At 49.0% G+C, this 15,572-nt stretch overlaps 1 protein-coding gene across 1 annotated transcript in view; it reads right to left on the reverse strand.

The window, feature by feature from the left end:
- The window catches only part of TMEM132E (transmembrane protein 132E), a 49,933-nt gene that overhangs the window by 22,450 nt on the left and 11,911 nt on the right, over nucleotides 1-15,572 (reverse strand). Inside the window, exon 4 of the mRNA XM_015413624.1 lies at nucleotides 6,185-6,377. Within this exon, the coding sequence (XP_015269110.1) occupies nucleotides 6,185-6,377 (193 nt within the window). The remainder of the gene's footprint in view (nucleotides 1-6,184; nucleotides 6,378-15,572) is intronic.

Raw genomic sequence — 15,572 nt, forward strand, 5'->3', positions numbered from 1 at the left:
AGCTGTGATTTGACAGCGCTTTCCACCCCCAACAAGAAACTGAGTAGTACTTTTAAAAAAGAAGAATAAAAAGAAGACCACCGCCCATTAAAAGCAATAAGATCAACTCTGGACCTGATTAACAGCCCCAGGTACAAAGGCTGAACGGCGTTTGGGTAGGTCTCTAAGAAGGAGAAGAACGGATCAGTTCTGACACGGATTCTGGGGAAGGCGATAAGGAGATCCAGGCTGAGCGGTCGGGATAGAACGGATAAAAGGAAGTACTTCTTCACCCAAAGAGTGATTAACACATGGAATTCACTGCCACAGGAAGTGGTGGCAGCTACAGTCATGGACAGCTTCAAAAGGGAATTAGATAAGCATATGGAGCAGAGGTCCATCAGTGGCTATTAGCCACAAGGTATAGATAGGGTATAGAGTTGGACTATAAGGAAGGCCGAGTGCCGAAGAATAGATTCTTTTGAACTATGGTGCTGGAGAAGACTCTTGAGAGTCCCTTGGACTGCAAGAAGATCAAATCAGTCAATCCTCAAAGAAATCAACCCGGACTGTTCCCTGGAAGGCCAGATAATGAAACTGAAGCTCAAATACTTTGGCCACCAAATGAGAAGGGAGCACTCACTGGAGAAGACCCTGATGCTGGGAAAGATTGAAGGTCAAAGAAGATGGGGACGGCAAAGGATGAGATGGTAAGACAGTGTCATAGATGCAATGAACATGAAATTGAGTGAACTTCAGAGGACAGCAGAAGACAGGAGGGCCTGGCATGACCTGGTCCATGGGGTCGCGAAGAGTCGGACTCGACTGTGCGACTGAACAACAACAACATAGATAGGGACTCTGGGGCAAGTGATGCTCTGTCTTCTTGGTGCTTGGGGGGCAGGGTCAACAGTGGGAGGGCTTCTAATGTCCTGGCCCCACTGGTGGACCCCCTGATGGCACCTGGTATTTCTGGCCACTGTGTGACACAGAGTGTTGGACTGGATGGGCCTTTGGCCTGATCCAACATTGGCGTCTCTTATGTTCTTATGTTCAGGCTGAAGGGTCTGGTGGGGAACAAAGTGAGAACCACTAAACCTTCATTTGGGTTTTTTCATCAAGTTTCCAATATTGCAAAATGTCCAGGGGTTTTGGAACTGGGGGAGAGGGGACAGGTGTCCTCTAGAAAGCCCCCAAAGCCATGCAACGTTACAGCCCCTTCCCCTCTACTTCAGCCTTTTCCAGCTCTGTATTTCTAGATCTGGACCTATCCTGCACTCAGTATTCTTGGTGTGGCACGACAGGATTCTAATCCGGTGCCCCTTTCGGAGTCAGACAACTGGGGTTACAGAACAGAGGAGGAAGCAGCATTGTTGTCCCTTGGCCTCCCTGCCAATCTATCTGGGTCGGCTCAGGGATGCTGCCTGGGCAACAGCCAGGCTCTGCCTTTTCCCGACGTTTCAGGGGGTCGTCATGTTGGTCTTAAGTAGAACAGTTAGATTTTATTCCAGTAGCTCCTTAGAGACCAACAAGAGTTTCAAGGTATAAGGTTTGGAGAGTCAGAGCGCCCGAGAATCAAAGGCAGTCCCCAAGAGTGACAGAGGGAGCTTTAAGTCTCAAAAGATTCTATCCTGAAATTCTTGCTGGTCTCCAAGGTGCTCCAGGAGTCAAATCTAACTGTTTTGCTTATGCGGTTCTTTTTGGGGGGGAGGGGATATGTTTGCATTTGTGTGTGTGTGCCCACGTGGGCATCAGTGTTCCCTCTAAGCTGAGTTAGTGTGAGCCAGCTCACAGTTTTTTAGCCTCCAGCTCACAGATTTTTGTCTTCGCTCAGGAAGGAGGGCTCCAGAGCAAACTAATTGATGCAGTAGCCAATCGCTCCCTCACAACTTTAATGTCAGTAGCTCACAAAGCAGAATTTTTGCTCACAAGACTCCACAGCTTAGAGGGAACATTGGTGGGCATGTGTGTGCACCCATGCCTAGAAGTCATGGCGACCTCTGGTGACTTGAACTGGGCATGGAGGACATTCAGAGAAGTTGCTTGATCGCCTGCCTCTGGCCTCCCAGCCCTGGTATTCTCTGGAGGTCTCCCATCCAAATATTTGCCAGGGTCAGCCCTGCTTAGCTTCCGAGATCTGACGAGATCGGACTTGCCTGGGCTACCCAGGTCAGGGTGCTTAGCTGGCTCTTGTAGCTTGTTGTAAGCAGTTCTCTGTGCTTCTCCTTTGCCCTTTCTCCCGCCTGCTATTTTGCCTGCTTGCCTCCCCCCAATCTGTGTCTTAAATCCCTATGATCAGATCCCCTGCTAAGTACAAGAAGAAGAGATTGGATTTATACCCCGCCCTTCACTACCCAAAGGAGTCTCAGGCCAGTTTACAATCCCTTTGCCTTCCCCTCCCCACAACAGATACCCTATGAGGTAGGTGGGGCTGAGAGAGCTCTCTTGTGAACTGCCCTTGTGAGAACAGCTCTGAGAGAACTTGTGACTGACCCAAGGTCACACCAGCAGCTGCAAGTGGAGGAGTGGGGAATCAAACCCGGTTCTCCCAGACTAGAGTCCACACTCTTAACCACTACACCAAACCCTTGCTTGCAAAGAACTTTGCACCACACCCCCCAAACTATCTCACTGCTGCCAAGTTCTCTGGGGACTGTGGGGGTGTGGCATTCCAACTCAAACCTGCTCTGGATCTCAGCATCCTGTGGATGCCTACAGCCCAAACCTAACATAATAATAAAACTTTGTTGGTCTTAAACGTGCCACCAGACTCAAATTTTGTTCTGCTGCTTCGGACCAACATGGCTACCCACCTGAATCTATAATGTATTCCTGTTGCACCACTGTGAAAATGGCAATACCCCTAAATGTGCTCTAGGGGGTGCTGTTTTGCCAGTGCTGGGAGCAGACGCTGAAGACCATGGAGCTCTTGAGAAACCTCATGAAAGCAAGTGTTGTCTCCACAGGCCAAAGTTCAAACGGCTTCATTCCCTGAGTCCCAAATGGCATTTGGCATGGGTGGCGAAAAATCAAGCCACCAACTTGCATGCACCCACCGGTCCAACAGTGCGATCCTAAAGAGAGTTACCTTCTTCTAAGCCCACTGATCTCAATGGACTTCGAAGGGTGTCACTCTGTCTAGAATGGCGCTGTTTATTCTTTCGAGCCGGGAGACCTGTTGCAGTGCTGATCCCCCTCTTTCGGCTTAACACAAGGACAGTGGTCTCATCTCAAGGAAAGAGAGTGCGGATTCTTGGACACAAGTGCGGCTGAGATGATAGTACCAACAGGTGGGTTCCCAGCTGGCTGCAGAACCAGCCTGAGAAGTGTGTGTCAATGGTCCTTCACGGATCTGGAGAGAGCTCTTGAGTGGGCAGTCACCGGGATTCTCCATTCAGAGTCCAGCACTCTCCACCATTTTTATCCATTACTTGGATGAAGCAAATCCATATCAGTTTTGCAGATGAAAAAGGGAGGGATGGCAAGTGCCTCAGGGGAGAGAAAGGCAATTAAAAATTCCCTGGATCATCCCACCCCAGCTTTCCAACCTAACTAAATGAAATTCACCAGGGACAAAGGCAAAGTCCTGTGCTTTCGGCGTGCAGAATCAAATGAACAGGTGTACGATGGGGTACTATCCTGCTTGGCAATAGCATGTGAAAAGGCTCTTGGGGACTGCAGCTGATGATCACGAGCTGAATGTGAGTCAGCAGAGCGAAACAGTGGCAAAAAAGGGTTAATACGGTTTTAGGCTGCATTAAGATAAACTTTGTAATGGCAAGAGGGGTTCGGCAATGGAATCGATGACCCAGGGGAGTTGTGATTTCACCCTCCCGGGGGGAATTCAAGCAGAAGCTGGATTGCTGGAAATGCTCTGGGCTTGTGTTTCCTGTATTAAGAAGGAGGTTGGATTAGAGGGCTTATAGCATCCCTTCCAGCCCCAGAACTCCAAGAGCAAATATTAACTGGGAGAAGCTGCAGTCTCTGGGATGACGTCTGCCCACGGTCCAGAAAGCTGCCCAAGAGAAACCATGTATGTCTTTGCACTCAGAGTGTGTGGGGGAGAGATTTGTGAATTTCCTGCATTGGGCAGGCGGGTTGGACTAGATGACCCTGGAGGTCCCTTCCAACTCTATGATTCTATGAAAAGGTGTCTCCAGTTTTAATCGCAGGGAAACCAACCAAAAAACCTCCCAAAACCAATGCATTACAGGAATTGAAAACTTAGAAAATGCTAATGTTATTATTTCATTTACTCCATGCCTACTGTATTTTTCTACACAACGGGAACTCCAAGTGGCTTACCACTAGGGTTGCCAGCCTCCAGGTAGTCAAACCCCAATGAGAGTTTCCAGAATTACACGCCCGCTTCTACTTGCATGAAGTCTTCCAGAAGGGGGAAAGCTTTCATTTATAGTTGTGTTGATGCTTACTGCCGGTCCTACAAAAGACACATTGTGCAGCTAAAATTCATGGACGGAGCACTCCTGTCATTCTCTAATTCATTAAATTAGATGGCGTGCTCTAAATCTACTGTCTAGGTTCCCGATTCAGCGATCTTCCGGTCTCCTTATGTAGGTATAGCTCTAACTCTGCATTAGGGCCAGCCTTATACTACAGATGTTCAAGTAGTATCATTGGTGGTAATGGTGGGCGGCTCCTAATTGAAAGCCTGGTGGAAGAGCTCCGTCTTGCAGGCCCTGTGGTGCTTTCCCCCTTCTGGAAGACTTCGTGCAAGTAGAAGCGGGCATGTAATTCTGGAAACTCCCGTTGGGGTTTAACTTTTTAAATACTGATGCAAAATTGACTGGTAGTTATTATATTGTATGAACTGTATGATATTGTTATATTGAATGTATTGAATATATATACCTGATTAGGATGTTATAAGAATACACAATGCACTTTATAGAATGTTAATTATAAACAGAACACATCCGTTTACAAAAGTTCCTTGCAGTGTATATTTATTCGTTACTTGACGTTCCTAACACTGCAGCCTCCAGGAAGTAGCTGGAGATCACCTGCTGTTACGCCCAATCTCCAGGCAACAGAGATCAGTTCATCTGGAGAAAACGGCTGCTTTGAAAGGCGGACTCTATGGCATTCACAGAATCATAGAGTTGGAACAGACCTCCAGGGTTGTCTAGTCCAACCCCCTGCACAATGCAGGAAATTCATAACTACCTCCCCCTCCACACGCCCAGTGACCTCTGCTCCATGCCCAGAAGATGGCAAAAAAAAAAACCCTCCAGGATCCCTGACCAAACTGGCCTGGGGAATTGCTTCCCGACCCCAACGTGGCGATCAGAATTCCCCTGGGGGTGTAAGAAGGGGCCACGAGAACTAAGCACTGATGCAACCCTTCCTGTCCGCCTTCTCATGATCTGCCCAAGTTCACAGAATTAGCATTGTACCCCCTTGAAGTCCCTCCCCTCCCCAAACCCCACCCTCCTCAGGCATCCCCCCCAAAATCGCCAGGTATTTCCCAACCAATCCAGAGATGGCATCCCTACATACAACCATCTCACCTTCTTCATTTTACCCTTACAACCACCCTGTGTGTGAGCGTGAATGACTGGCCCAAGGTCTCCCAGCCAGCTTCCTTGGTATACGTAGGTATTCAGCCTGGGTATCCCATATCCTAGTCTAACACTCTTAAACACTACACCACATTGGCTCTAAGTGAAAGTAATTAGATCAAACAATGGAATCTGGGGAACTGGTCTGAAGATGGATGTGAAATAACCAACAACAGACAAACATATCCAACTGATGGAGCAGAGGTCCATCAGTGGCTATTAGTCACAAGGTATAGATGAAACACTATGTCTGGGGCAGTAATGCTTTGTACTCTTGATGACCGGGGGCCAACAGTGGGAAGACTTCTGGAGTTCTGGCCCCACTGGTAGACCCACAGATGGCACCTGGGTTTTGGCCACTGTGTGACACATAGTGTTGGACTGGATGGGCCATTGGCCTGATCCAACATGGCTTCTCTTATGTTCTTATGTCTGGGGCAGTGATGCTCTGTATTTTTGGTGCCTGGGGGGCAACAGTGGGAGGGCTTCTGGAGTTCTGGCCTTGCTGGTGGACCTCCAGATGGCACCTGGGCTTTGACCACTGTATGACACAGAGTGTTGGACTGGATGGGCCATTGGCCTGATCCCACATGGCTTCTCTTATGTTCTTAACTTCCACTCACCATCGCCAAAGGAAGGATGGCACGGATGTCCCTTTGGATTACTGTCAGCTCCGTCACAGCCCTGTCCAGATCAGGTGGTGGGTTGCGGCCTCGATAATCTATGTGCCACATGATTCGCCGGGTCACCGACTGGCTGGTGAAGTTCTCCATTTCAAAGTCCAGCTGCATGACCTCATAGGAGGCGCCTTCCTCCCTAAAGGGAAAAAGAAGATGGGTTCACATGAAAGACAGCCCGGGGGACTCAATTCACACACACATGAAGACTCCCGAGTGGTTTGCACAATTGTAAAGTTTGTATTTCAGGGTGGGTCTCTTGAAATAACAAGACGAACTTGCCGTTTAAAAAAAATGCCAGAGCATTTTAACTCTATGGAATATCAAGGGCCACTCAGAGGATACTTGGTGTGTCTAAGGAACTGTGAATTCCATGTTCTCGAGAGGCTGGGAAAACATGTAGCGATTCTTAAATCTTAAACAAGCCCAAAAGCACCAGAAATCAAACGCCTGTCCTCAAGTTAGGCTCTTTGCTTGTCCTCCCCAGGTTCTCTGCAATTCTGAAACTGAATTGTCAGGCATGTGGCTGAAATATTGCTGCTGGGACTCAGAATGGAAGAAGTTAATGTGCAGAAAAGAACACTGATGTGGTATATGATCACAACTGCTAGAATGACTTATGCACAATGTTGGAAACAAGATAGAATTCCGGAAATCGAGGAATGGATAAAGAAATTAATATTCATGGTTGAAATGGACAAAATGACAAGGAAAGAACCTTGAAGCAGAAGAATCCTATGCAGACTGGAAAGACTTTAAAGAGTACTTAGAAAAATATCGGGATGTAAAAGACAATTTAATTTGCTTTGACAATTATTGAAAAGTTAGTGTTATTTTTTGTTTTTTGGTTTTTTTGGTTTTTTGGTTAGTGTTATAAGATGAAAGTTAATTGAGAGAAAATATTAATAGAAAGAAACGCTACCGATAGATTATGACTAGAAGATAAGGAAAATAGAAAAGAACTAAGAAATGGGCTGGAGGTTGGAGCACTGTGGGAAGCCAAGAGGGGAGGGGAAAGAGAAAAAAGGATGTATGACAAGAATAATATGTTGTATGTTTGAACTAATAATATATCCTAATAAATTGTTTTTTGGGGAAAAATGAATTGTCAGGCATGTGGGAAGCCTGATTCAGATCGGGACCAAACCATGTGATGAGAAGGGTTTTACGCATCCCCCCCCCCCCTCAGTTGCATTTTCCTGACCTGACACAGCCCTGGGGAACTGCTGCTTGCCCTGCTGCGGAAACTCACATGTGGTGAACACAGCGCCTCCAGCGCCCGTCTGGTTCCACAGGACCTGGGGCAACCCTGGAAACAGACTAGCGTGTCATTAGGCCCTCGGTGGCATGCCGAAATAAGTCTGATATATTGGCATTAATAAACTCAAAGCATTCAGTCACATAGCATGAAATCTGTGTGCGGTGAGGGAGAGGTCAGCCACGCCGGTCCCCGGTGCTGATAGGTGGATAGGATCAGCCAGGACTCCGGGCGACAGTGGTGTGCCTTTCACAATGCAGGTCATGCCGATTTCCTGTAAATCAGTGGGGGAATTCGGTGTCGTTTTAGGGGCAGACAGAGATGGAATGCTATACCTCTGAGAGAAGGGTTCCAATCTCTCCAATATGCTAGTTTTCTGGGTTCATGAGATGTGTTTTGATTCTGTTTGCAAATATGGGGGAATGTTCAAACATCAGGTTATCAGCACTATGTCGGCAAATGCTGGGAGATTTTGCGGGCAGTACCTGGAGTAGGCTTGCCAAGTCCCCCTGGGGGGCGGGGAAACCCTCCCCCCAGAGGCCCGTTCCCCGCCGGCGACGGATTGGGCCCCGGGGGGAACCCCACCAAAGAACCCGACGTGCACGTCACCTGGAAGTGACGCGACCACGCCAGGCACGATGGGGGTGGGGTCACGGTCATCCAAGGGAAAACTCTATGGTTTTCCCTCGGGTGGTCGTGGCCCCGCCCCCAGCGTGCCCAGCGTGGTCACATCACTTCTGGGTGAAGTGGTCGCGGCGCGCGCGCGCTCCAGGAAGAAGCCGGGAGTCCCCCGCTCCGACAGCAGGTAAGACTTGGCAACCCTAACCTGGAGGGTGGAGTCTGGGGGGGATGTGATGTCACTTCCAGGTGACAGTCTAGGAATTTCCTCAAATATTCATTGTAAATACCACAGACGTATGTGGAAATTCCTAGAGTGTCACTATGGAGGCCATTTTCCCCCCTCCTGCTCCTCAGTTTCTCAAGGGCAGGGGAGTGGGGGCCAACAGTGGCAATTTACCCATTACAGGAGGGCAAATGGCACTCCGATTCAAAAACGAGAACCCCTCAGGTACAGTCACTAGCTTGTTGCCAACATAATAGCTTGCCCTAACTTAGGCTCCCTCCTAAGTGTGAGTGAGAACGTAGGGGTTTCAGACAAAGGCTTCCAAGAAGAGACAGGCACTGAGGACAGCTCTGGAGGAAGCCGCCCATAGGGGAACCTTTGGGGACATAACAGGAACAGAAAGAGGCTGAGTGGAGCTGTTTAATAGCGGAAAGACCCTCAAGCTTGCAGAGGTGGACGGATCTGATGGGAAACGAGAGCAGAAGAACTGCTGTTGGAGGGGGTGTGTGATTAAATCCAAGTAGGCATTTCCAAACACCGTCCCCACTGATTTATATTTAACATTAAACAGGAGATTCAAAATCTGGCCGGGTCCCCATCTAGTGCCAAAGCAATGAATTCATACTGCTCAATCTAGCAAGCTGCAGCTGGCATGGGACTGGCGTCCGCAGAGAATACCCCATTGATCGGGGGATGTTGTACATAGCCAATATTACGGTCATAAATAAGTCAAGCACAAAAAAAATAAGAGGGGGGGTATCCAATTTACTGTCTCTTCCTTGGTTGTTTAAATTGCCAATCCAGCCCATCTTCAGGGCTTGGGGACAGACGGGAATTAATAAACTCTTTTATTTTATTTTTTAAAAAACAACCCCAGTGAATCAAATTCAATTTAAACATGAAGAATGGCCACACGAAGGCCTCCGTGCCTCACGCAGCTGGGCTCACAGCGAAAAGGGCCTCCTCCAGTGTATCGGCCCCGGAACAGGAAGGCCAGCACAGAATCTTCCTGGGGTGCAAAAGCTGCAAGCGTAGGAGCCAGCGCAAGGAATAAGTTGACAGGAGGAGGCAAACAGCTGTGGAGCATCTGGAACTTCCACCAGCATCAAGAACACCCAGGAAGCAATGCTCCCTCTAAGTTGTGGGGTCTTGTGAGCAAAAATTCTACTTGGTGAGCGACTGGCATTAAAGTTGTGAGCGAGCGAGTTGGCTACTGCATAGATTAGTTTGCTCTGGAGCCCTCCTTCCTGGTCTAAGACAAAAATGTGTGAGCCGGAGGATAAAAAATTGTGAGCTTGCTCACACTAACTCAGCTTAGAGGGAACACAGCCAGGAAGTCCCAAAAAGAAAGTGGCTTCAGAAAATGAGAGTTAAAACTGCCTTGGGGAAGGGAAGAGAAGGAGGAGATTGGATTTATACCCCGCCCTACACTCGGAGTCTCAGAGCGGCTTACAAACTCCTTTCCCTTCCCCTTTCCACAACAGACACCCTGTGAGGTAGGTGGGGCTGAGAGAGCTCTTTCCAGAACTGTCCTTGAGAGAACAGCTCTGACAGAACGATGGCTTGCCCAAGGTCATCCAGCAGTTGCAAGTGCAGGAGCGGGGAATCAAACCTGGTTCTCCCAGAGCAGAGTCCGCGCACTTAACCACGACGCCAAGAGAGCAGAAGACACTCATGGAGACTGGAACAGAATGGAGCGACACACATGTGAACACCCTGGGTAGGAGGCCCCCTCTCCTTACCAGAACATTTGGTAGGCAAGGTAAAGGTAAAGGTAAAGGTTCCCTTGCTCGAAAGCCAGTCGAATCCGACTCTAGGGTTGCGGTGCTCATCTCCGTTTCAAAGCCGAAGAGCCAGTGCTGTCCGAAGACGTTTCCGTGGTCACGTGGCCAGCATGACTAAACACCAAGGTGCACGGAACGCTGTTACCTTCCCACCAAAGTGGTCCCTATTTATCTACTTGCAATTTCTTGCTTTCGAACTGCTAGGTTGGCAGGAGCTGGAACTAGAGACAGGAGCTCACCCTGTCTTGCGGCACCCGGGTCTTGAACCGCTGAACTACTGACCTTCCACAGCCTGCAGTTCAGCGTCTTAACCACTTGAGCCACCGCAGCTGGGGTGAAATAAAGCTGGTATAGGCCAGGACGGAGTACCGGTACAAAAGCGGTCATAGTGGTACCTCCCATCTTCTTCCCCGAGACAGACAGTAACCGTCAGAAGTTTCAGTTACTGTCACCCCCCCCCTCCCAGTCAGCAAGGCCATGTATAGGCCACGATTCTGCAGGGACACAGAGGGAAGAACCCCAAATGGGGGTCGTGGTGGGTGCTGAAACCGGTTTGCTCCACGGCCATTTCCCATTGTGTCTGTGTTTACTGTAAACAAGGGAGAGGTGCTCTTTTGCAAGCAGGTCCTCCAGAATTGTTTAATCAAGGAGGAGAATGGCGGGGGGGGGGGGATTAACCCTTTACACCCCTGCCATTTTCTTTATGGATAAAAGCAACCCCCTGAGCTGCTTTCCCCCCTGCTGCGGGGGGGGGGGGTGTCTCTGTAAGTTTTCCTCAGTAGGAGTAAAAGTGGGTTGGCTTTTTTCCAGTGAGGGAAGAGCAGGGTTAATATTTTCCCTCTTTTAGGGCTGCCAGCCTCCAGGTGGGGCCTGGAGATCTCCCAGAATTACAACTGATCTCCAGAAGACACAGATCAGTTCCCCCTGGAGCAAACGGATGCTTTGGAGCCCGGACTGTTGGAATTGCAGGTTGCTTACACTTCAGTCATTACAGAGTTAAATGTTGTTTGTTAGCAAACAGGATGTTATGTTACATAATGTATTCCACAATGGGAAAGTTTGTGGGAGTTGTTTACCCTAATGAAGTGACCTGTAACCTTTGTATTGGTCAACTAACAACTTGTTTGTGGAAATGCTTTGATCTAGCATTCATGTATTCACAAGGTTTATGGCCCTTTGTGTGAACCAAAGTGTTAGTTCTCTTCTAGAAGCCAAGACAGATAGAAAGATGTAGCTGTTAGCATATAGTACTGAGAGTAACTGCAAGTATGTAACCTTTTATTTTATTTCTTTTATACAAAGTACCCTACCCATGTTTTCTTTTGTTTTTATAGTAAAGATATTTTTTCTTTTACTGTGTGCTCTTGTGTTTGCAATACGACCATCGACCCTGAATCAAAGAATCCCAACACGGACTCTATGGTATCATACTCCACTGAGGTCCCTCGTCTCCCTGAATCCCACTCTCACCAGGCTCTATCCTCCAAATCTCCAGGAATTTCCCAACCCCCAGAGCTGACAACCCTACCCCCCCCTCCTCCTCACTGTACTCTTGTCCTTGTAAAAGCAATCACGGAGGGCTGCATTTACCAAAGGAAAAAAGCATCCTTTAAAATAAACACAGATGGAACCAAAACTTGTCATTTGGCCCTCGGACCCTCAGGTTTCTTTTACTTTTTAAAGAAGAAGAAGAGAAGAGAGAGATTGGATTTATACCCCGCCCTTCACTTGGAGTCTAAGAGCGGCTTACAAACTCCTTTCCCTTCCCCTCCCCACCACAGACACCCTGTGAGGTGGGTGGGGCTGAGAGAACTCTGAGACAAACTTCTCTTTTTCAAGGACAGCTGTGCCAGAGCTTGTGACTGACCCAAGGTCACATCAGCAGGTGCAAGTGGAGGAGTGGGGAATCAAACCCAGTTCTCCCAGATTAGAGTCCACGCACTTAACCACTACACCAAACTGGCTCTCCAGCAGCTCTCCAGGGTCTCAGGCAGAAGTCTTTCACATCACCTCCAACCAGATCCTTTTAAACTGGAAATGCCAGGGAATGAACCGGGGACTTTCTGCATGCCAAGTGGATGCTCTGCCACTGGAGCCACAGACTCACACTGGGGGTGAGCTCTGCTGAAATGGCACACTCTAAAGGCAAACCTTTCAGGCATAAGATTGCTGGGTTCCTCCAGTTTCCATTCACAAACACACGTGTCTATGTTTTCAGACATCTGAGAGTCAGGTCAATAGCCCCTTAAGCACAGAAGCCTCACATTCCCATTTGCCTGTTATTCCATGGAACCGGGACCATCCTTAGCCAAACAGTTTAGAATCAGAACTTCACAGCACCCCCTGCAGGCCACGTGCTGCCCAAGTACCTGGGCTGTAACAGGGACGCTTTCGAATGTCTCATCCCTACCATTTTTGCTATACCACGGCAAAAATCCCCATTTTGACCCCCCCCCTTCGTGTGAAACAAACGGTGATGCTTCATTTTCACCGTTTCCTTATTTCCCTCCCTTCCCCCAATAAAGTACCTCTTCAATGTGAGCGGTGGTTAATAAATCAGGGTTAGACACGAGACGTATATTTTATGCTTAAATGCCGAACATATAAATAATGTATAACTTGTGTATCAAAATGTACGACATGTATGCACAGACGCAAAAGAACCGAGGAAAGGAGGGGGGGAACACAAGCGAAAAAGCCGAGAACCGAAAACATTGACAGGAATATAAACAAGTTTCAAAAGAAATGAAACAAGAAACGTTTGCTCAGCCCTACAGTCTCCTGGTCTCCCCTCCCCCCCCCCCCCCCCCCCCACCCCCCCCCCGCCACAAGTACCACCTCCAGATCTCCAGGAATTCCACAAATCGAAGCTGGCAACCCTACCACCATGAGCTATAGAGGTCAGCAGGGCTATTTTGGGGCAGGAACGCACAGGAACGGAGTTCCTACTCGAAGTCATCCCTAGCACTACCGTTTGATCAGGTTGTTTTCTTAAACGGTGATTGTAATCGCTTTACATTCATCGCCTGCCTCTAACCTTTCAAGGCAAAATTTAATCTGCAGGCCAGTCGAAAGCCAGCCGGTTAGCCGGCTCCTTCCCTGGTCTGGGGCCAGCCCCTTCATCTCTTTACAGCTAAAAATACATAACAGACATAAATGGAGGAGTGGGGCTCTCCTTTCGTGGCCAAGTGCAGATTTCCCAAGCTTATAGGAAAGAGGCTTGGAGTCCATCCAACGTTCTGGCCACGACGGGAACAGGTCCTAGTGCTGCAAGGAGGGGAAAGGGCCCTTTAGCTTCAGACATGGAAATGGGGGGTGGGGGAGGTAGATATTTCCAAATGCTAATTTCCCCCATGTCTGAAATGATTCAATCCTTCTTCTCCCAAGGCCGTACAACTGATCAGTGCAAACGTAACCCCCAGGATCCGGACTTGGAGATTGTCCTGTGCTCCATTAAAAGCCCCTGACCTGGATTGCCCAGGACAGCCTGATCTTGTCAGACCTTGGAAGCTAAGTAGGGTTGGCCCCAGTACCTACTGGGAGAGGAGATCACTAAGGAAGTCCAGGGTTGCTACGCAGAGGCAGGCAATGGCAAACCACCTCTGACCGTCTCTTGCCTTGAAAACCCTGCAGTTTAGCCTTAAATCAGCTGTGATTAGACAGCACTTTCCACCACCCGTGGACAGGACCCTTGATTGCAGGGTAAAGAGGATGCACTCCGACTGCCCGGCTGGATCTGCAAATTTACTCGACATATAGCTCATTTGCTCCCCTCCTCTTCTCCCACCCCCTCAGTCGGATCAACAGCTCAGTGGATGGCCTGGCTGGTGAATGGGGGCCACAGCCCAAAGCAGCCCAGGAATCCTTGCTGGCTCTTCTCAGGTTCCCAAAAGGTAATTCAGCCAACTGTTGGTTGGTTTGTTTTTAAACTCAGGCATTTTCTTGTCCTAACTGGAGGGTCCAAAACCCACAAAACCACAGGGCGATCTCACTGGGAGGAGGAATGCTGGGTTTTGCAGGTGAATCCAGCGGTATGCTTTGGTAGTACAGGGCCTGGGACACAAAACCTTAATGTGTTACTACATTGAATCCCGATGGCAAATGAAAACGGCTTTTGGAAACGTTGTGCTTACAACTGAGAAAAGACACAGTATTTGACGCAGGGGGCAGTGAGACCAGCGCCGAGCTCAGTGTCTTAAAAAGGGCCTAGACGGGGACGTGGTTGCTGAGCCAAGCCACCCACACAAGTCCTATTACCGGTCCAGATATCTGGAACCCGAACAAGCATATCATGAAAGGAACATGCTCCAGAATGTACTCTCTGATTTAAAGGGGAGGGGTTGGGAACCTGTGCCAGCCTTCTTTTTCAAACAGATTAACCAAATGTAGATACGACAATCTGGGGAAGATGCTCTTTGCGAAGGCTGCCGCAGACTAAGGAAAAAGCGGAACAGCTTGTGTTGTCCCCATACCACCCCCCGCGTCTTTGAAGCCAGCCCGTGCTCAAAAGGAAGAGGTGCTGATTCGAGGCTCTGTATTCAAAAAGCTCGCTTCCTCCCGGCGGCGCCTGCATTCTCCCCCGCCTTCCCTCTTTCCAATTTCATCTCCGAAGCTGCAAAATCACCGCTGAGCATCTGGGTGCTTCCCTCCTTGAGGAACTCGGTTTAAAACAAGCCGGCTACAAAGGCTTATCAGTCGCTCTCCAGGAAGCTTCCTCGGGCAGGGGAAGCTGGGCCTTTGATCTGTGTCTTTGGTTTCACATTGCTTGCAAGATGGCTTTATTCTCGCTCGCTCATTTTTTTTTTTAAAGTGCTGCGTGCTTGTTCTCTGGCTTCCAAAACTCTCAGACCGGGTGCCAAATCTTAGACTCATTTAAAGCCAACCCGGCCGTCTCTCTCTCCTTCTGCAGTGTCCGGCGTCCAGATGTGGCCTCAGCACACGCCTGGGGTTTTGGTAAGCCACATAAGGGCTGGAAGAGCAGGGGGCGGACAGACCTGGTCCAGTGGATAGAATCCAACATTTATCTTCTTTACCACAATAGGGAAACTCTGGAGGCCCACCCATCCTGCCCTCTAACCTTTTGTCGGGCAGTATAAAAAAAGCAGGTAAAAGGCAAAGATTTCCCTTGCTCGAAAGCCAGTTGAATCCGACTCTAGGTTTACGGTGCTCATCTCCGTTTCCAAGCCGAAGAGCCAGCGCTGTCCAAAGACATTTCTGTGGTCATGTGGCTGGCATGACTAGATGCCGAGGCGTATGGAACGCTGTTACCTTCCCACCGAAGCGGTACCTATTTATCTACTTGCAATCTCTTGCTTTTGAACTGCTATGTTGGCAGTTCTGGCTCTGGGACCAGACACGGGAGCTCACTCCGTCATGTGGCACTCGGGTCTCAAACTGCTGAACTAACGACCTTCCAGCCTGCAGTTCAGTGTAACAGTGTTCCATGCA

The sequence above is a fragment of the Gekko japonicus genome, unplaced genomic scaffold, assembly GCF_001447785.1.
Source record: "Gekko japonicus isolate JY-2015 unplaced genomic scaffold, Gekko_japonicus_V1.1 scaffold452, whole genome shotgun sequence".
Classification (NCBI taxonomy): Eukaryota; Metazoa; Chordata; class Lepidosauria; order Squamata; family Gekkonidae; genus Gekko; species Gekko japonicus.